Here is a 22,946-nt window from a genome sequence, read left to right as displayed (position 1 = left end):
GGTAGCTAGAGACGGCAGGCAGGGAGGGAGGGGTAAGACAGATAGAGAGAGCAGGCTAGCGAAGGGGACGGAAGGGAGGGGAGAGAGCGTGAGAGAGAGAGAGAGAGAAAAGAGGGGGAGCACATGTGTATGCTTGTCACTAAGGGGCTGGGAGAAGGACTAAGGGAAGCGAGGTAGCTGGCCACAGCCGCCATATGCTGACTGGATTCCTGTTCATGTCTGCTGCGTGAAGACTGTAGGTTTCTGTTGTGTGCTGGCCGGCTGGGGAACACACCATGGGAAGCTCACATCTCCTCAACAAAGGCATGCCTCTAGGTAAACAACTAGCACTCTAGCTTTTATGTGGGGAACTGTGTGTGTGCATGCGTGTGTGTGTGTGTGTGTGTGTGTGTGTGTGTGTGTGCCAATATTTGTGAACTCAGTGTACATTATTCTGCCTTCCTCCTCCCCTCCCCCTTCTCTCTCTCTTCCTTTCCCTTTTTCTGTCTCCTCCTCCTCCTTCTTCTCTTCTTAATTCTCTCACTCCATTATCTTTTTTATCGCTCAGCCTCTCTCTCGCCACACAAGAATGGTTCGCCTTTTCTCTACAGCTCTGTGTGTGTGTGTGTGTGTGTGTGTGTGTGTGTGTGCGTGTGTGTGTGTGTGTGTGTGTGTGTGTGTGAAGAGGCAAATCTCTGCTATTGAAGGCTGCTTGAACACCTCCATTTGTGGCGACAGAAATAGATCTCTCTCTCCTTCGAGGGCTAGCAAGGACATGACACATATTTCCCTTTCATTGTGCTTTTTTTATGGAGAGCAGTTGCCTTCAATGAAGCGCACACACATACACGCACACAAATCACAGGCACACACACTCACACATGTGTAGGGAACTCAACTGACAAAAATATTCAAGTACACGCATGCATGTGCACAGCCAGATTCACACACAGGTGACAGATGCACCTTGTGATAAGGTCTGTAAAAGACTGTTCTAGAAAATGGGATCAAGGTAGGGCTGCTAAGGAATAAGGAGGAGGGTGGTGGTGGGGGGTGGAGGCTTGGGTGTGGAGCAGGAGGAGGAGGAGGGTGTGAGGATAAATGATCACCCCCCCTCCCTAAAGCAGAATTATTGTATCTGTGGTCACTTAAATCTGGATTTGAGAAGCCGTTTCCCCCCAAAAGAAACCAGAGATTGTAATCTGTGATGTCATCAACAGGCTGCGGGCTGTGTCTCTTGATGACATCAAAGATTAAAGTTGCAGCTCTGATCTTTTTCCTTCTCCACCCCCACCCCCCTCAACCCCCTCTTTTTTCTCTCGCTTCGGGAGAGGTCTTCTCCATATCCGCTCCAACTACAATATGCCCCAACAGATCGAGAGTCCAAGGTCACAGGGATAATGGCTGTGAATTATCACTTGCGGAGGTTCGCCCTTTTAAGATGCTCGTGCACAAATCAACACCAGTCAATAATTGCAACACCGATCGGATCATCTGATCTGTTTTAGTACTCAGTGAGGATCGTTGAACCTTGCAGGCTTGCTTTTAAATTGGGTTGTCATCGCTGGTGATTGATGGATGTGTGGATTCATGTTTTGGGAGGCAGGGGTCTTCTGAACTGTGACTGTTGAGTCACATCTGATCTGACTCTATAGACCTGGATCAGTGACACACACACACACGTCAGTCACTTCCTACATCTCCTGTAAAATCTGATTTTCTGGATAAAACGCTTATGCCTAATCTTACTGTTCATTTGGCTAATTTGACTGGTGTATTTGATTTTATAGAATGATCTTAAAAGCTGTTTAAAAGGTAAAGAATAATGTGATCGTGTTTAATAGCCCCAGGCAATTTCCCACCAGTAGGTTTAGTTGCCTTATTATGTCAAAGGATAAAATCAAGGAAACTGCTCATGTTGTGACATGCTGCCAACCTTAAGGAAACCACAACCCAAAGTCACTTCGAAGCACTGTTAGTTTAAAAGTCCTGAAACACACATAAACATAGGCTATAACAGCAATGAGCACATAACTTATTTTAATGGATTAACTATTAGTGCTACCATAGCACACACATGAACATATGGGAAATACTGAGTTACTATATTTCATTATTGCTTTCACACTTTAATTTGTACTGGATCATCATCACAGATGAGCATTTTGAGTTGAGCATTCAATTTAACCAAGGACACATAAACCTACTAGTCTAAAAATGATATGCAGGTATAATTGCAGCACTTAGAAATCTATAAAGCCTGAAGTGCTCAGCAAAGACACTCTAAGTAGTAACAACTTTTGAAAGGCTAAGTGTATTATATCTAATGCAAGAAAATGCTTGAGCTAAAAGGGGAGCAACAGTGAAAGATCCATTTTCAAGGCCTGACATATGTAGTGAAGGTTAGCCAATAAATTACTTGCCAGTTACATTTAACAATATGGAAACAACTTGTGCATTTTATTAAAAAATTCAGTTCAAAAAGGGAAATGTAATTGAGAGGCATGACAGTCTAGACAGGTGGCTGAACAACAGTGCCATCACATATAAGGGAAAAATAACAGACCTGCAATGTAACATCCCAAAACAACAATTAGTACTGTAGGCAGGCTGTAATTCAACTTATGAGCCCTTAATGAAAAGCACTCATTACTCAGACACATGCATTGTTGTTATTAATTTATACAACAGCAGAGTCAGGTGAGGCAGCAGGAACTCTAGAGATAGCAGCCTGCACACTGTTGGTGCCATCACACAAATTTACAGTCAGTGTCTACTCTAGAAGGCTTGTATTGCAATATTTATCATGTGGCAAATGCCCAGTTTGCCAACTTTGCTTTTTCATCAAAGATCTGAAAAAAGCAGAAATGTGGTCGGCTGCTGTGGCCATCTATAGATAACTGAGTATAAAATAAATCTGAGCATACTGAATTTTCACAGCTAGATATTATGAGCCAGTAACAATAATAATCAGTCCAGATATTGACTAATAGGCCAGCTCTAATGAACAGGAAATATGTGAAATTAAATAAATTGTAATTTTGCTGGGGAAGCCCTTGAAAACCCCTTGCGGGTCCTCGGACACCAGTTTGGGAGCCCTTAATCTAAATACAATAAATGTCTCACAGCCTTTGATAATCCATTAATGGGGCACAGTATCCAGACTGACCCCAATCCAATTGAAACTTCAAAGTGATTGTGACTTTCTTCTGCATATTAACAGTTAATCCAATATAATGAGCTGACGGCCATACAATAATCCAGTTACGGCCGGTATTTAAATGTAGTATTTCCTGTAGAGCAAGTATTGTATAAACCAGTACTTAACCTTTTTGGTTTGTGGCATCTTATAAATCAGCACTGTCTCCCAGTGACACCCCTCACACTGGATATGTAGCCTACAGTGGTGAAGAGCTATTCTCCTCTTTTCAGGTTGTTAAATTTACTTTATTCTCAGAGGCCTCTGAGGCTGTAAATAATGTATTATTTCTCATTTAAAAACTGCTATAAAATCTAATGAAATTAACATATTTTAATAGAAAATATGTGTTTCCAACCCCATGAAAAGGCTGCATATCCAGCCTGCAATGCTCTAAATCTTTTCTCTGGTCTCTGATTCAATGCATGGGTGTGTGTGTGTGTGTGTGTGTGTGTGTGTGTGTGTGTGTGTGTGTGTGTGTGTGTGTGTGTGTGTGTGTGTGTGTGTGTGTGTGTGTGGGACTGCTATAGTGGCCACTACTATATAGCTTTATTGATCTATTGATCTAGACTTAGGCAGTGGTTACTGTAAAGCTGAAATTTGTGCTTTCAAACCATAACTGATTTCCATGCACATTCTATCTGCACACAAGAGCAAGTAGAACTGCTGCAAAAATGAGACATGAGTAAATATGAATTAACAGCACAGCTGGAACTAAGTTTTTTAACCTTTAACTCTGAATTGGTCAGCCACAACAAAGTCACTCGTCTGTTTTGCTTCCGGTGTCTTAGTAATGGGAACAAAAAGCTGACAAACCTGAACTGGCTTGCTGATACAGTATCTGCAAATTAACTCTACACCCCCCCACACTAGTTTTGTGCAATGGCAAGTGAGATAAAGAAAGCCCAGGGAAATGAGAGATGGAGATCTGAAAACGAGGCAACAAGAGATGAAGGGACAGTAAGATCAACACTGGGGGTTGAAAGACTGATATAGGGGCTTTTTAACCACGTCATGTTGCTGCATGCCACAAGAGCCAGTAACATTATAAATCAGCCTGCTCTGTGCTGACGGATCACAGGTGCCGACAGCAACGCTCTCCTCTCTTCTCTCTCCTGCACAGTGCAAAATACTAACACTGTAGCTGAAATGTAAATGTGTCATCTCGTCAAGGGTTCATTTTCAGTTCAGTCGGAAAGGGACCAAAAAGAGATTTAATTCAGGAAGTCTGACCTTATTTCCTAACTGAAAAAACAAAGTAAAGACACGTACCAGCTGCTAGATGAGTGGGTATCTTTGGCAACAACTGAAAATGTTTTGTAAAGGCGTGTGTGTGAACTGCAGTTTGAATAAACTGTAATGAAGGAGAACGGAGACTTTGATCCTAATACATCTGCACTACAGTGTGTGCTAAGGCTGTGAAAGTGAGAGGTCTACATGGTTGTTATATTCAATACAACATACATTAATAAAATTTATGTAGAGCTTTCATGATTGATTAATCAGCTAATAGTTTTCTTGATTCAGTGATGAATCATTTTGTCAACAATAGTAAAACGAAACTACAATTTCTAGTCTAAGATGATGTCTTCAGATATCTTGTTCTGTCCAACCAACAGTCTAAAAGCCAAAGATATTCAGAGTACAATGATATAAAACAACAAAAAACCCACTTAAACTATTATATTGATTATATATAATATATATAAATTGTTGAAGATTAATTTTCTTTTGATTGACAAATAGATCTGTTTTAGATCTATTGTAATCATTTATTTCTTGATTAATCAGTAAATATTTTATTGTATAAAATGTCTGAAAATACAGGAAATGCCAGTCATAAGGTCCAAGGTGATGTTTTCATAAAAATAAGATCAAAATTAACTAATTATCCAAATAGCTGAGATCATCTGTCATCGAAATAATGACTCATTCAGCATAGATTAACAAGGTTTATTTTTGTTTGTTACAACAAACTAGACCCACAGATGCTGTAAAAATGAAACCCCCTTGTTATAAGAGTGTGCGGTAATACACTGTTGTAGTGGTTCTTTCCTGTCGGTCAGAACCAGGGGACTTGCAGCTTGTTTTTGGCAGATCACCGTCTATCGAGGCTGGCAGACCTCCCGGTGACCTGTGCATTTAAAACACATGAATATTGCTGATCTTTGACATTGTCTCTGTTGACTGACAGACGGAAAACACACTCGTTCCTCTGGGACAAAAATCCAGCTGTTCTCGTGAGCTGGTCAGTGACAGCTGGATACGGGCAGGCTGCAGGGCTTTCCCACTGGCTCTCATGCTGCAGTCCCAGCAGTCATTGGCAGATGGTTTTTCCATCTCTAAATGTCAGTCAAACGGCTTTAGCGTCATTTTGCTCTGATTATAAATTTTCCAGGGCACAATTTTCATATCGATAGGAGATGTCATTTAGTGTCCCAGGCCCTGAAGCACTTACTGCACAGGCAGAGACGTTACTATGCAGATAGTTCTTGTTTTGATTGAACAATTATCACCAACAAAACTTTCTTCTTCTTCCATTTCTGATGTTGGCCTTATCCTGCAGATCACTACGACTGCACTTCTGCATTGCCTCAAAATGTTTACCAAATACAGTAGTGAATCTGATTCAAAGCGTGGTTGCAGAGAAACCCCGGATAGATGGCAAGAGCAGAGCTGGAGCTGTGGCCCCGTTGGCTGTGAACAGGCCTGTTTGCACTGTGAAAGCTCCCAGCAGTCACCCTACCCCAGGGCTATGGGGGGTAGAGAGAAAAAGAGAGAGAGGGGGAGAGAGGGAGAGAGAGTATGTACTGGAGTATTGAATATAATGAGAAAGGGAGAGAAGAGATGGAAGAGATGGATGAGATTTTAGAGTTTAGGAATTGAGCACAGTGAGCGGAAAGTCTGGGCAATTATTTAATATAATGAAGAATTTAATGAGTGTTTAATGTGACGAGAAAGTGAGAAAATGTATTAAATAAAAGAGACCAGGAGATAATGGCCATCTGAGTTTGTTCGATTTAAGAATTCAAAAAGAGAGAATGGATTAATATTTACTATGCTGAGCTTAGGATCGTGTGTGTGTGTATGTGGGGAGGGGACAGAGAGAGAGAATAGACGAGTGTTTTATTGTATAGTACAGTACTACTCAGCAGTCAGTGGCGCTGGTCCTTCCAAGGTCAAGCTTGGTGCTGGAATGAGAGCTATTTCCTCCCTCACTCTGACCAAGTGTGAGCTGGAGAAATGTCTGGAATCTCTGCTACTCTTCAAAAACGCCACTCTGCTGCGCAACTTATACCAGACTGAGCAGATTTCAGGATTTTGCTCAAGTGAACACCCATCTCTGAATCACACTTTGTTCTTAGGTGTTTCAGCTCAAATGAAACCTTATTAAAAAATGAGTCTATAAGCCTGGAGTGCAGCACAGTAGCACAGGCGAGTGTGCTACTTATGATTACATGTGAGTTACAATTAGGGCTGTGTTGAAGCCTCACAGTGCTTTTTGTTCATGCTGAATTCCAATTTCTCAGCTATGCACCATTTATTTTGTATTGATGTTTAAGTGGAATGGCCTCCAGGAAAATCTTATTATGGAAAGCTAATGTTTTACCAGGCCACATAAGGCATTGTGAGCAGGATTTGAGTTTCACCTTATTGGTCTTAGTGTGCTGCGCGGCTGCTTCATCAGATCAAGTTTCATGTCGTAATCTGACGATGGAGATACGAAGATAATACAGAAACCAAGTGATGGATTGTGGGAAGTTGTGAGCTATCTTTGCATCAGTACAGCCTCTGAGTGCTGCAAAAAAAAATGCAGTCTATTATTGTTCAATTTTGTGAAAGCACACAGGAAGAGCTTTTAACTTCATACATACTGAGACAAGTTGTCAGTACTACAACATGTTGTGAACAAAAACACCAGGATTTCTGACATTTACAGTAGCTGACACTGTAAGGCTGCAACTGTTAGTACAAAAATGAGTGTTATATTCCTGATCCTTTTTGTATGCACTAATTCCATGGTTACAGCGACATGGCATGTGCAAACTCCAGCACACACTGCACTCCTGCGGTGTGATACATGAAGGAGGAGGTATGTGTGTGCTAGTTTAAAAATAACCTAAGAGTTTGTTGTTTGAAAAAATACATTTTTTAAATTAGCATGGACGGACGTTCCACAATATAACAGACTGAATACAGACACTTCATATGTATGTTCTCTGTCTCTGTGATCAAACCCTGAACACTGCAGCACAGTGGAGCATGAACCAGAATTACCACAGTTTCAAGACTAAGCAGTATGTTTTTAGACAAGTATTTGCTCTCTGCAGCAGGTTTTTATATAAGAAAGAGGAAGATCATCCATCTGCATTTGCCCAGGGAAGTTTATTGCGTGCTTTTTTTCAGTATCTCCCTAATTCTTATTCATATTATTCATACCGTTATACTTATTCACTTCTGGGAGCTGCCCAGCACAACACAGTCCACACCTTCTGGTCACCGTAGACAAAAACAGTGACTAGTAATTGGCTGAATGCAACTGCTATGGTATCACTTCAACATATTTCCTGCACAGAAACAATGATTTTAAAAAGCTTATTAAATGTCAGGTTTAGATGTCATGTTGATGATGTTTAGATGAAGGATGGAATAGCGTGTCTCCAAATTATTTCCCACCAACATGTAACAGTCATTATACAAGGAAATAAACTGATTGCAGAAGAAGCAGATATGCCAATTTCTCCAACAACAGGAGCTTGCTTTAGTGATGCAATCACAAGATATGTTGCTTTTGCAAAAAAGTTTTGGGGTGAGGTTTTGGAGGTTTTACAATTATACAAAGACAAAGATTCCTTTGTACTTGTATCATTCTAAAAGCACATCTTTTCTCAAAACTGTCAATAAGCATTCTGGGAAACATGAACTCACTGACTGCAGTAGAAATATCAAGTAGATGAAACACAATGGAATATAAGAAAACAGGTCTGTTTCAAAGCTTCATTACAAAAACACAACTGGAAGGCAATGAAAATCAGAGATTAATGATACATACTGGTAGAATGAGCATGATTCCAGTGGGGACTTTTCCTTTAATTTATTTTGCTTATGGTCTATTTAATGATAGCTCTTAAGGGAAGAGCGTTGCTCAGCATCCCTGCCCAAATTTTCCAAACTAGTTTGCGGGATCGGAGCTGCCAAACATCTGTCCACAAGTCTGATTCTCAGGGATGCCTTGGCATTCAAAATATTGCAGAGACCGGAGAATGCTGATTTTGAAACGACTGGTTTAATGATTCGGCTACTTTCTCATGATGTTAGCCCATGCAGCTGGAAAACAGGCTCCATCTGGAGGTCTGAGTCGCAAAAAAGTTTTAGGAGGAGTATTTTGAGGGAAATGACAGAGGCAGCTGCTTATTTGAAATGTCAGCCTGCACATCTCAGAGGGGGAAAAAGTCAGGGATGAGTGATGGGTAGAGTCAGTATCAGCAGAAACAGGCATAGCACTGCACTTATTTCATCTATGGTGATTTAGAGGGCTGTCAAAACTTCACATGTCATAGAAACCCAATTACATACACACCATCTTAGATTTTCCTCTGTATCTACATCTGTCCATTCTACACATGTCTTAGTTCTCAGTCAGGGTGTCTGTCAGTGATCTGACATGATTAACCCATCTTTACCCAAAAGGAGACACAAACCGTAGATCCGGGAAGAGTGCAGTGGGAGGGAATAGTTAAGGAAAACTAATAAATGCAGCTCCCCGGCCCACTAGTGGGGTCGTCTGGTGTATCTGCCTTGTTAAATGCCACTTATCCTCATGTAAGGCCTGGCAGCACTCTCAGGGTAATGGTTTAATCTGAGGAGATGATTTAATAAAACATGCAGTGGAAAGGTTGCAGAGGGGGCTCACTCTTACTCAGTTATTGACAGTTTTCGGTTTCTCTCATGACAGATCTCACCTATTCAGATGAACTGCTGCTCCTCTTTATCCAGCTGTCTACCGACTTTTAGATTTTCAAAGACATTTTGAAGGATTTTGAGCAATGAAGAATCACATTTTTGTTGGATATTTGTAAATTAACACCCGATTGCAACCATTACACGCTAATAGAGCAACTGGGACATAATCTGGAGCTTCAGGCTGCATGTGCAGTTGTTTTCTGGCCATGACTGGCCCATTTTTTCTGAGGATGTTGCTCCCAAGAGTTGCTGTCAGGGGTCCACAGGGGTGGGCACTTACGTTCACCATGAATATATGATAACTCAATTAAAATAATGTGAACGGGATGAAATACAAAATTAGAATGGCCTTTTTTATCTCCTAATTTTTAATTCTAAAGGGACATTCTGAATGTTTGAGTTCAAGCCTCTCTTTTTTGTCTGTACTCTTTTCTACAAAACTAACTACAGCACCTGCCTCATCCATCTTCCCAATTACTGCCTGTTTTGGGGTCAAGAGTCAGCCAACTTCATGAAAAAGTCAGTAATAATTAAACTGGAACAATAAAATTTTTAAAAGCAATAAGGAGAAAAACAGCTGTGAAACATGACCTCTCTCAACAGGAATTAGCTCTGCAGCAGATAGACAGCTGCTCCGGGAATTGTTTTTTTTTCCACCGTCACAGTTGTCATAGCAACTGCATCAGTCCAGAACAGGAACATTATGGGATGCACACGAGGCAAGACCTCATCTGTGCCCAGGAGCAAGCAGCGTATCTTTAGGTTTAGATTTCATAACTGACAAAAACAGATATATTGGTATGCCAATGAATGCCTGACTAATGGTCTGATAATAAACAGCAGGAGGGAATTTTTTTTTCCAATACAACATTCCTAATTTCACTGAGGGTGATCGCAGCTGTGTGGGTGTTTCATCACAACAATAAGAAATTATGCAAATTAAACGCATTTGTACACTTCTACCACCTCTAACAATGAGGACTATGTACTGTCTTTGTCCTGTTCATTATCACTTTTATTCTGCCCATCTAACACGATTCCCTTCTTTTGTGTGTGTTTGTTCAGGCATCAGGCCACCCATCATGAACGGGCCCATGCACCCGCGCCCCCTGGTGGCGCTGCTGGACGGGCGCGACTGCACTGTGGAGATGCCCATCCTGAAAGATGTAGCAACTGTGGCCTTCTGTGACGCTCAGTCCACACAGGAGATCCATGAGAAGGTAACACACTCAACCAGATAACACACTCAAACACACACACTCACACTTTGTAGGATCCTATGTTGACGTGACAATATTAACATACCAACTGGATGTAAAAGCATCTATTAGAAATGTTAATTTATTGTATGAAGCTGCTGTGCTCCTATTAACTATAACATCTTTTCCACGCTCACACACAGACCTTCATGCTCTCCAAGTGCATGTCTTAATAAACTTCATATTTATGAACACATCACTCAACATCTAAAAGGAAAAGTAACCCTACAAGGCTTAAATTAACAATCCATATAAACTGATGTCAGGGATTCAGCAAAAAACAGACAGTTCAAACAAAGCACTTACAATTGTTTCAAAGAGGCACATTACACAATATCTGTCATAAAAAATCTCCCATACTCCTCCCTATATTTCAGGACAGCATAGAACACACAGTTATGGTGGTTGTGCTCCTCTAATCAAGCTCCACTTCAGCGCACACATTTAGATTTTTTCAGCAACTGTAAAAGGAATAGCTTCAAAGCATCCTTCTCTAATACAACAGATGCTACATCCATGTTTTCCTACAAGACATGCGATCGCCTTGTCGATCGACGAGTGATCTCTGTTCTGGAAAAATTACTGCTTATGCCACGTTCACGTCAGATCACATCATTACCAACCAAATGAGTCAGAAAGAGCTGTGCGCCTACAGTGCAACTCTGACTGAGAGAGGTGTCAACAAGCAGCAGCAAAATGGCTGCAAATCCACCATCACTGACAGTCTGAATCAACAATACAATATTTGCACCATTACAATATATTCAGCTAATTTAAAAGGAGTATGCACCGTTATGTATCCAGTTTCACTATTAAACTTCTCTGGATGCACACATAACACAGTAAAGCAGCTAAATCAGGCAATTTAAATATTAGGACAGCCATTTTTGGAATAATTTAAGAATGCTCACAGGTTGGAATACTAGGAGGTTTTCCTGGTATTACCATTCTACCTACATTGCAGCACTAGCACTGGAGATATCATCAGAAAAGGAGGATTTGAAGTTATCAAAACAATATTGGGCTGTGCATTCAGGATGCGTTATAGCTATAATTTACACTTTATAGGTGCTAAAGGATCAAAAGAAGAAAGAAAAAGTGATAAGTGAAGAAAAACAAGACGAGTACAGAGAGCAAACGTAAAATGTGGGTCAGGCTCAGATCTTGCCACAGCCACTATGGATTGTAAATGGGTTTGTATGTCTGGCAGGGTTACGTCTCGTCCTGGGTGTCTGCCAGGCACACTCTCTCTGTGAGCGCGCTCAGTAGGCCACGGCGTGGGAGAAACAGATGGCTCTCCCTTGCTCACCATGTATCTCTTGCTCTCTCTCTCTCTCTCCCTATCTGGCTCTCTAGTAAGCAGCCACCTCATTGTGTAATTAAAAGGGCTTCTTTATTGTAATTGAACCGCATGTCATTTTCACCCTCTCTCACACACATGAAGAGGAGGGCTGGCAACGTTAAAAAAAAAGACTGTTAAGATTAACTGAGAGTCAATTAAAAAGGTGACGGCTGACGGTGAACCTGTTTTCACACAGAGCCATGTATTCTTGTTCTATATGATAATCAAATCATCTGCTTTTTGAGTCACAATATTTCATTGTCAATTAAGACAATAAGCCATTATCCTGATTAGAGCCCACAGAGAATCTGACGAGAATGAGACTCCTGCTGATATCAGTCAGTTTCATTAATGTAAAAACACCTTATCTGGTTTCCTGTGGTCATAAAAGCTTAGTTTCCATGGTAATATCCAAGAAAGGCTGTTATTCCATGCAGGCAGGGATATTTAAAAACAGGATATTAAGATGATATAAACAGCACCTCCAGAACAAGCTTTAATCGAGACACTTAATGGAAACAGTGTGACAGCGAACTCAGTGAACTGTGGCTGCTTTTCGCAAAGCGACGCTTGACTTGTGCTCACACCTACACAAACACATGCTGATAACTTGGCTTTTACTCTTTGTCCATACAGTATGTAGGGGACATGTTCAGATAAAGCACTATATCCATGCATGGATGTGTATAGGCAAGCCTGTACCTCTCTGTCATTTAACTAACTGTGTGTATTTTGTTTGTGTGTGTGTGTGTGTGTGTGTGCGTGTGTGTGTTCAGGTGCTGAATGAAGCAGTAGGAGCTCTGATGTACCACACCATCACTCTGATGAGAGAAGACCTAGAGAAGTTTAAAGCTCTGCGTATCATCGTCCGCATCGGCAGCGGCTATGACAACATTGACATCAAATCAGCCGGGGAACTGGGTGAGAACACACACACACATACACACACACAAAAATAGCAACAGAGGAAGAGAGGGGTGTGTACTGGTAATACTGTGCTGTGCTCATTTGTTACACTATTAAAACCAAATTCATCACTGGCAAAGGTTTTATTCTTTGTAGCAATAATTGCAAGGTAAACATTAAAAATCCAGCATTCAGGTTACAAACTAACCCACCAGGAATGTGCGCTTCCATGTACAGAATTTGACAATTTGATGCTTTGTGTTGCTGCAAAAGTTGAGCCACCTTTAACTTTGCTGCTAAATGACTTCTGTTTGTTTCACCAGCACTGACTAAAAGATTTGAAAGGTGTTTTTTATTGTGTGGCTTACTGATTCAAAAGTTTAAAAAGCACAAACTAAATATAGATTTTGTATTTTATAATTGGAACTACTTTAAGTGTGAAGTGATTAAAAAAAAAAAATCTTTACACATTAATTATAATTGTTATGATTGCTCCACTACCTATTTAAACAGAGAAAGTAGATGCAGGAAGTTTAAAACAAAAGGCTGTTTTTCTATCATAGTTTTCTTATATCCTAAATGAAGTGGTCTTATTTAACCACATATTAGTTTCAGTTATTTCACTATCAAATGTTGCTTTTAAACTAAATTTTTAAATAATAATAGCTTCGAGGTAATATCATCAAGTATCATAAGTGTAACAGGCTTTATAAGTTAAGAAACAAGATGAAAGAGTGATGTCTATAATCTCCTTGTTTCTTATTAAAACAAATTTTTATCAGACAGTCTTTTCTTTCATTGTAACTATGTCTATTCATTATTCCTCTCTGAATCTCCTTTCATGTTCCTAATTGCCCTATTTAGGGTTTTTACAGTTCACTCTGTTGACATTACTATTAGGCACATTGTAAATCTGTTTAGAAGTTATCCTCGAAAAACATTTTCATCTCTACCTTCCACTGGGTGCTGCCCATGTTTACAACAAGTTTGTAAAAATTTATAGAGAAAAAGTGAACTCAGTAAAGAATTTATTAAAAACCCATCTCTCTCCTGCACCAGTCAGAGCTTGACTAACCTCCCCTATCTTCTTCCACCAAGAGGCTCAGCCATTTGAAAGCTGCTAGCGGTGTTTGTAGAAAAAAACTGCTGACATCATGCCCTCAGCCTGCACTTCTCCACAAAAAAAGCTTTCACCAAAACTTCATCTCTCTCCTTAAATGGGCCCCCAAAAAAGCTATTTACTCATCCTTATCTGCTCTCTGGTCCTACAGGCATCGCCGTATGTAATATGCCAGCAGCTTCAGTGGAGGAGACGGCGGACTCCACGCTGTGTCACATCCTCACCTTATACCGACGTACCACCTGGCTGCACCAGGTGTGTAGCCTTGTGCGGCTGATAAAAGGGGATGAAATGAACTGGATTTCAAAAAACTAATTTTAAATGTATTGGTTAGAGGTGTGCGTTTGGTTATCACAACTTTAGTTTCGACAGTTACTAATAATTATCTACTGACAAAATCAGCAAAATTGAAACATTTCGTTTCCTTTAGAATGTTGCTGTATTTGAAAGACGTTGATGTAAGATGTAGAAGGTACAGTAAAATGATTTGTTCCTCAAATCAGTTATAAGCTGTAATTATTATTTAGACGTAATTTATTATCATGATCATAATGTCTAAAAAGGATTTAGACTCTGGTCTTTAAGTGCAAAGTCCTGACATTATGAAATATACCTAGATCACGTTAAGCTGTGATGTTTTTGTTATCTGTGTCATTTTTTCATGTAATAATTTACTGATAATTACTCCAGGCTCTCCGGGAGGGCACACGGGTTCAGAGCGTGGAGCAGATCCGAGAGGTGGCGTCAGGAGCGGCGAGGATCAGAGGAGAGACACTGGGACTCATAGGGCTGGGTGAGTAATGACTCGCCAGTGACCTCTATTTTTATTTTCTTAATTTGCTTTATGTGTAGCGCACAGTTCAGTTGGATAGTCAGGCTGTCCATCAGGCCGCTAGCCGAGGGAGACTTGAGGTTTTTAATCGAACTATTTTTTCTCTTTTTTTCTCCATTTTCATTTTGGGAAGTTTTGTCCTTAGCTCAGCTAAATTGGCTTCCCAAGGAGTTACTGCCAATAAAATATAAGCAGATTAAACCAGAAGTAGAATGCAAATCTCTCTTCCCTGTTCAGTCACAGCATTTTCCAGCAATAATGAGCAGACGTGTGCAGCCAGTGTTATGCAATTCGTACAAGGCAAAAGTCAAAAAAGGGAAATATTAGGTGCACAAAAATGTTAACTGTTGTATTTTTATGTTCCATTTTAATGAGTATTCATGTGTGTGCAATTTGTCTAAATGCACCTGTGTGTGTGTGTGTGTGTGTGTGTGTGTACTAATGAGTGTGCCTGTGTGTATTCATGTGTTTCTAGGTCGAGTGGGCCAGGCTGTAGCCCTGCGTGCCAAGGCCTTTGGCTTCAATGTGATTTTCTATGACCCTTATTTGGCTGACGGAGTAGAAAGATCCCTGGGACTACAAAGGGTCACCACACTACAGGTGCACAGGAGCACATATGCACACACACACACGAACACTGGGGTACACATAGTGGGGACATTTTGTTTGGGTGAAATCAGCAACCACCTGACCGTTTCCAGCAATGTGTTTTATGAAAAGAAAAAAGCAATCCTTCCATACCTGTAAAGCTTAATCAAAAATGCTACACCTATTACATCAAGAAGACAACAGTGAACTACCAGGGATGGAAAAAAGCCCAAGTCTTGTTTTTGCTCTTGAGACTCACACTGGTTTCAAAGAGGGATGCTGACAGCTTTAATTAAGTTTCCCTGCGTGTAACACCAATATCAGTGAACAGCGTCTCCCATGACAGCAATACCTGACTGTCTCCTCTGGACCATTTCCACATAATTCCTGCCAGGATTTTAACCTGTAAGAACTCTGCACTAACATCTTCTTTTTACTAAAGATTAAAAAAATCCTCTTTGCTCACAAAACAGTCTTTACCAGCCACCATGTCAAATGTGTATTTACCAGTATGCTAAGTGCCTACTCAAAGTCCGTGGAGAAAGGGACATCCCCTTATCCTCATGGTCAGTTACTGCCACATTGTAATCTGTCTGCTGTGAAGTCTCTGCAGAAGTGAGCAGCAGTATGAAATGTAAGCAGAGGATAGAGAGGAATTTACTGACACCTCCCTCTATCTGTGTCTGTCTGTCTGTCTCCTCAGGACCTGCTCTTCCACTCCGACTGCGTGTCTCTGCACTGCAGCCTGAACGAACACAACCACCACCTGATCAACGACTTCACCATCAAACAGGTGGAGGCACAGCTGCACATACACACTTCTTACTGAGCACATACACACACTTAAATGATTTATTTATCCCTACATCAACTACTACAACCCAAGGCCATAAATATTAAAGAGGTGGATACCCAGGGAAGCCAACTACCTACATACAGATGGATGAGGTTGCCTACTGCGTGTACTGCATACCATCACTGATACAGACAGGAAATAGCCTGTTGGTGACTCTTCTTCAGCCCAGAGGATTACAGCTCTTAAGCAAGTCTGACCTTGCTGGAGGAAAGAAGGTGGAAAGACAATGTGGATCAATAAAACATCACATATTTATTCTTGTGGTCTGGTTTCACTGGGAATTTCTGCACTGAGAACAGAATACATAATAAGTTTAGTTTCTCTGTGTGTGTACATTTTAAAGACCATTTGACCACACTGAGAAAAAAAATCATTTCACTGTGCCTTTAAAATTTAAATTTTTATCTTATTGGATAAAAGTGAATCACTGATATATGAGTGTGTGTGTGTGTGTGTTAAAGATGCGTCAGGGGGCGTTCTTGGTAAATACAGCCAGAGGGGGTTTGGTGGATGAGAAGGCCCTGGCTCAGGCTCTGAAGGAGGGGGAGGATACGTGGAGCTGCTCTGGATGTTCACGAGACAGAACCTTTCAGGTAATAAACTCACAGTTTTTACATACAGACTGATTGTGACAGGATTAACTATCATCTGTAATTCCCACCTCATTGGAACGTATGAGTAGATGATTTATACACCAGAGATGCAGAACATAGTGTAAGATACCTGTGTTGAAAAATGTATGGTAAGACAGCAATCAATTCTAGTTTTAGGGGATATAAAAGAAAGTGTAATTTCCCTCTATTATATACAAAAATATAAATAATTTAATTGTTCAAATCTAGGCCATAAAGCTTTTACAGGTATGTAAGGGATTTTGTATAATGTATACTTGAGGCTGCAACTAAGTTATTTTCATTATCAGTTATCCTCTCTGAGACTCCAAGGTCTAGGACATAATAAAGAAAACCAGTAAATGTTCACATTTGAGAAGCTGCAACCTGAGTATTTTTGCTTAAATAATTCTTTAAACAATTTCATGATTATCAAAAAAGGCTGAATAGAATTAATTTTCTGCTTGATTTATTAATGAATTGTTTCTTCTCAAGACCAAATAGTTATAAATAATGGCATACTTTTACTGATTGTGGAATTAGTTGATTAAACAATTGGTAAAAAATTAATTGGCGTGTTCATAATTGAGTGAAAAACCTATTCAAGCAAAAACACCAACTTAAATGTGTTGCTGCTTTTTTATCTTGAATGAATATCTTTGGAATTTGACTGTTCATCAGACAAGATAAGCAATTTAAAGCCAGAAATTATGACAGACAAATGATTCACTAAGTAATTGAAAATAGACTTTTCAGTGACACTGAATCAATCATTTGTTGCAGCTGTAACTCGTTGCACTGTTTGTCTTGTGTCAGTTTCAGTCAGGGCCCGCTAAAGGATGCCCCCAACCTGATCTGCACCCACATGCTGCCTGGTACAGTGAACAGGCATCGCTGGAAATGAGAGAGGAGGCAGCCAGGGAGATCCGAAGGGCTGTCACAGGTAGTACACACACACACACACACACACACACACAGAAAACATGACCCCTGCTGAAAAATGTAAACACAAATCTAAAAGAGATATTTTTAGGTGTTCCTCTGCAGTTGAGTGTAAACCGTCCCTTTCTTCTTTTAGCAGCGACTAAAAGGCCTTTCACAGTCCGCCTCCTTTTTTCACTCTCACAGCCTCCCTTTCTATCCTCCTTATCTGATTCTTTGTTCTTTCTCTCTTTTCCATTCTCTGTTTTGTGGTTTCCCTACTGGCTGTCTATTTACCAAGGGACTGTTCAATCTTGCCCACCTTTTGTGTCTCTACAGAAAGTTGGTTAGTGAGGTAGGAGAAAAAAAATCACACCTGTTCTGGGATGTAGAGCAGTAACACTAAGTAGTTCCCCTATGCACCTTACAGATCACTGGACCATTCATTCCATTTTTTTACTTTAACACATCATATTTCTTTCTCCCTCTCTTCTTCTTTTGCACTGCCTCTCCTGTTTTTCAGGGCGTATCCCAGACAGTTTGAAGAACTGTGTGAATAAGGAGTTCCTCACCAGAACAACCACTGGGCAGGAGTTGACCCAGCTACCGTCCACCCTGAGCTAAATGGGGCTTATAGGTAACAACACAAAAAGAAACCTGTAATAACTCATACAAAAGTTTCCCAAATCTCTTGGAAATACAGAGTTTGCAGAAATGCAAATGGCCCATCACAATGTTTCATGGCTCACAGATAAATCCATAAATGTATTGTTAGATATTTTTGGGTCAGTGTCTCTGCATGTCCACAGCTCAGTCAGCCAATAATGCATTTATCAGATTAGTCATCCACAGAAATTTACAGGCGCTACAACAACACAGTGGGTCTGAATACAAGTTGCCAGCATCCACCACCACCCCAGTGACCTCACCAGCAAACAAATATCAACATCAAGGCACAGCTTGCATCTTTCCCTATCTTTAACTGTTCTTTCATCTGTCAGTCAGTCACTTGGGATGCCCAGACCTGCAGCTACCAGTTTGAGAGCCTGATCAAGGCATAATAGATCAATACTGCTGATATGAAACCTGATTCATCAAAGATCTTATGTTTCTTGTAATTGTTAATAAGAGTCACTGCCTGCACTGTTAAACACTAAACTGCATCAACATTTCAGTATTTTGTTGATGCTGGGGATGAAGAGACGCTTCACAAATTCCTTCATCTCCTCGCATTATGCAAAATACTACAGGACCTTAACATTGCACCACAGGCTTGTTTTATCACCCTCCCATGATATTTTGTATAATTTCTTAAATGGTCAATGCACACAAATTACAAATAATATATTTTCCTACTTATCCCTAGAGGAATCTTGCCATGAAGATGGTTTTGTGATATGCTTCTCTGAGATTTTGCAAGCACGTCAATACAATAAGGTGAATCAAATTTTGTTTCTGGTGCTCATCAGCATTGAAAATTGACATTTAGAAAAATTCAACAATAGCATTTCGTAGGATATTACTGTCAACTGTAGAAACCCTATGAACGTGACACTGTGTCATGAGAAAAAGGACACTGCTGCGCATGTGCTTTCACATTTTAAAGCGAGAACCCAGATGAAATATTCATGGCTAGAGACCACTATGGAATTTTTGGGATTTAGTTGGAGGGGACCCTTTGATTAAGCTGTTCAGCTGTCAAGAATATTTCAGTTGGATTGGCTTTACTAATTGAGTTTCAAGAAAAAAATCAAATATTTGTAACTGTTCTTTTCATTTTCTTTCATTTCAGTCTCATATCTCTTTCTCCCTCCCCTCTAGGTATCCCACTGGAGTGGTAAGCTTGCCAGCCGGTGGCCTCCCGCCTCCGGTCGAAGGCATTGTGCCCAGCGCTGTGCCCATCACACACACCCTCCCCGCCTGCCGTCACACACCCTCCTCATGCCCCGTCTCCTGGACAAAACACCAGTCAAGCCACCAGAGGGCGACAGAGAGCAACATCCAAATGACCAACTGTAGCCACACACACACTCACACACGCAAAAACACACACACACACTTGCCGTGTTGTCTGATAACTGGGGGAGGTCAGCATGGCAACCGGTGTGAAAGCGGTGAGTTCCCTAGCAACAAGTTGTTATCAGACAGGTTCACAGAGTGTCAAGATCGACAGGTTGAGGTCCCCAAAACAATCGATTCACAACTCTCTGGCAATTGGTTCCCAGCCGCCAGTTCACACTCCAAAGAGGAAGAAGAAGAGGATAATGATAAAGAGGATGAGGAGGAGGAGCGGATAGCTGTCGAATGCTCTAATCAAAGCACATGACAGTTGTCCTCTGCCCCAACCAGAAGTCCTGAGAAAGACTGTAAAACTCAAGGTCCGCAGGTTGATGTTCACATAAGTTTAGCCGAGTTTTAAATAGCTTCCTCTGCTAAAAAAAATAAATAAAAACAACTGTCTCTTGATTTGGAAAGAAAAAAAAAAAGAATACTGAATCAAATTCTGCTGTTTTAGACTGTAGTGTGTCCAAAGTTAGAGGAGCAGGTTTCATGTCTTTCTCTCCTTTTTTCTGTGTCCTTTCCTTAGTCTGATGTACAAGCAAAAGTAGTAGGTTATGAAATGAATGTAACCTGTCTGTGTACAGTTTTTAGACTTACAGCAAGAAGATACTGATATTTGTATTCCAGTCTTAACAAAAACAAGAGTTATGTGATCTCTCTTTATGTAGCCAAACTGGTTTGAGATACAATATCTGTTTGTTTGTTTGTTTTTTTTCATGTGTCCCCAAAATAACAAGCCCCCCCAAAAAAGAGGCAGCTTTTTGCACACCATCTCAGGAAATTAAGTTTCCGCAGTTGGTATATAATTTTTTTTTTTTTTTTTTTTTTTTTTTTTACATTTTTTTGTTTTAAAAATTCCTTTTCATGCCACTTAGTGCTTTTGTTTTCTACCTGCTTGCCTTTTCATGTCCCACCACATTAGAAAAAGAACTTTAACAAGAGCTAAAGTCGATCTAATGTTTGCTTTTCTTTGTTATGTTAAAGGGGCATGTGGTTTTGCTCTTGGGAGTTGTGTAAATGTTTGACCCAAATCAAGGGGGTTGCGGGAGGAAAGGCTGTAGGGAAGTGGCAAAATGGTATGCTTGTCTAGGGCGACTTCATCCCTAGTCTCAATTTTTAGTGGTTGCGTTACTAACTCTGTAAGACAAAGCAGGTCATCCTTAAGGTGATTCACTGAGAGTTTGTAGCAGCTTACAGTTCGAGAGACTGTGTCATAAAAGGTACTTATCTTTGCCTTCTTCATGTCTAATGATCCAGCACTTCCACAGTCACACATTTATTGTCATGAACAGTTCGGCACACCGAGGTTTACAAATGATGCACAGCATTCATAAATCAGTGTGCTGCTTCATGCTGTTAAATCAGTATTTTACTGAAGTTGCCCTTCTAGCTCCAGATGTGTTAAATCAGCCAAAACACTTGTGAAAACCTGCATCAAAAAACTGCTCTGCTTTCTGCCAAAAACATTTTCGGTTCCAATTTGAAGTTCAAATCACTTGTACAGACATCACATCCAGTTAAAGACTGTTAATGGTTACTGACAGATGAGGAAAAGTTGTGTGTGCTTAAAGTTAGGGTCAAATCAAATTTTCATATGATCTGCACCCAAGTCGACCTTTTAAGACTTTTAAAAATGCTTTATGGCTTGTCAGTTTAAACTGCTTTCTAAAAAGAGAAACAACCCGCATATGCGAATGAAAAACTATGGTTTTATAGAAACGTGTGAGACATCATACTGTATATGCACTATGAAGTAAAGGTGTTAAATGATAGCATGTCAGAATGTACGGATTGCTCCAGTCTAGTATCCCTTTAACATTTCATGATGGCTCCTTCCTGAGTATACCGTTTAGCCACCCTCTGTGGCCTCTGTGTCTATGTGTACATACGGTGTTCTGCCTGCCTGTGTCAATGTGACTTGGTTGTATCTGTGTCGAAAAAAGCAGCACTGGGAGGAGGGGTGGTGGCTAGTACTCTCCACAAGGCATCGTTACAAAGACTGCCATCTAAATACACAACTAAACACTATGTAAAGAACTAAAAATGCTTCACATCTAAAGTAGCAAACTGAGCCAGTAATCCAAGTTTTTACTGGTTACGTTCCCACAAAATGCTGAAATTGTTACAGAGGTAAAATATCTAAAACTTTTTGCTATCTCAAATATTTATTACTGATTCCAGCTCATGTGTTGTTGATGTTAGCAGGCCAGCTAAGTGATGGTGCTTTCTCGATCCCCTTCTACCAGCAGCTGAGTAGTTAAAACAGTTCACTGTTGCCTACCTGGTCGTCTTCATGGTGAGGTAGTAAGCGTAGCGATCAGGGATGGAAATTTCACTAGCCATTGGTGAGTATTTCTTCAGCACAATTTAGTGTTGAGTTCTAACTGGCCAGAATCTGAAGGGGCGGTCTAGTACAGAGGGTACTGATGTGACATTTAAATATCACTGTCAGGCTAGAGCCCCAAAATCCTGAAAGGAATGCTGGAATATTTTGAACTTTACTCTTAATCTCTCCTCACCAGACGCCTGTCATTATGTGGGAGAGAAACTCTTTGCCAGAACTTCCTAATATAAACTCTAAGCATTCCTTTATTCAAGCCGATGGGTGCCACAAGTAAAAAAAAAAAAAAAAAAAAAATCAGCAGACTAGCTTTTAAAGTGTCGAGGTGCTCCTTGAAATTCCATCCCTGGTAGTAACATACAGTCCACTGTTGCCTACCTTGGTCCCCTTTATGGTAAAGTAGTAGGCGTAGCAATATACAGTATACATAATCTATATTCTACAGTAAATATCATTATTTTTGGTCAAAACGGACAAACCTGACAAAGATATGTTTGTGACTGTATGCATTTGTATGAATTATTTTAAAAGGAAATAAACTGTGGAAAGGTGAAATTTGTGTCTTATTATCCTTTTTTAGAAGGAGCTGGTTTTGAAGGTAGCTAGCTTTCTATTAGCATCTGTTTGCAATGCAAGTGAGAATTGATGATGTGGGAAAATGATACATTAAACATTATAACTACATTATGCTACATTCTTCTACATTATAGTGTCTTTGCAGGATGCAGTTTGAAAGACATGCTGTATCCCAATCACACTGCAAACTAATCCTTTAAAGTATGCACTACTAACCTTATAGTTTTTTGTGTTTTGGCACTAATAATACAAGAAACAGTGGCAGGGAATGATACAAGCCATGTAAAAGTGGAAAATGCATTATTTAAACATACTGCAAACTTAAAATTTGGAAAGGTTAAACAACATATTATTAATGCTTTTCCAGGAACGCAAATCTAGTATATTTACT

The 22,946-nt window shown here is 40.2% G+C and overlaps 1 protein-coding gene across 1 annotated transcript; it reads left to right on the top strand.

Annotated features, from left to right (window-relative positions):
* The first annotated feature begins 48 nt into the window (after window positions 1-48).
* On the top strand, window positions 49-22,276 carry LOC108895043 (C-terminal binding protein 1). The gene is given in 15 exon segments (XM_018693706.2): window positions 49-315; window positions 10,208-10,362; window positions 12,520-12,664; window positions 13,921-14,024; window positions 14,460-14,562; window positions 15,077-15,201; window positions 15,893-15,982; window positions 16,507-16,587; window positions 16,589-16,638; window positions 17,473-17,513; window positions 17,516-17,599; window positions 18,101-18,151; window positions 18,154-18,214; window positions 19,399-19,495; window positions 19,497-22,276. Coding segments are annotated over 15 exon segments (1,317 nt in total). The 5' UTR covers window positions 49-275; the 3' UTR covers window positions 19,587-22,276.
* Window positions 22,277-22,946: the final 670 nt, after the last annotated feature.

Source organism: Lates calcarifer, linkage group LG8 (assembly GCF_001640805.2).
Source record: "Lates calcarifer isolate ASB-BC8 linkage group LG8, TLL_Latcal_v3, whole genome shotgun sequence".
NCBI classification, from domain to species: domain Eukaryota; kingdom Metazoa; phylum Chordata; class Actinopteri; family Centropomidae; genus Lates; species Lates calcarifer.
This window is presented reverse-complemented; position numbering and strand designations above follow the sequence as displayed.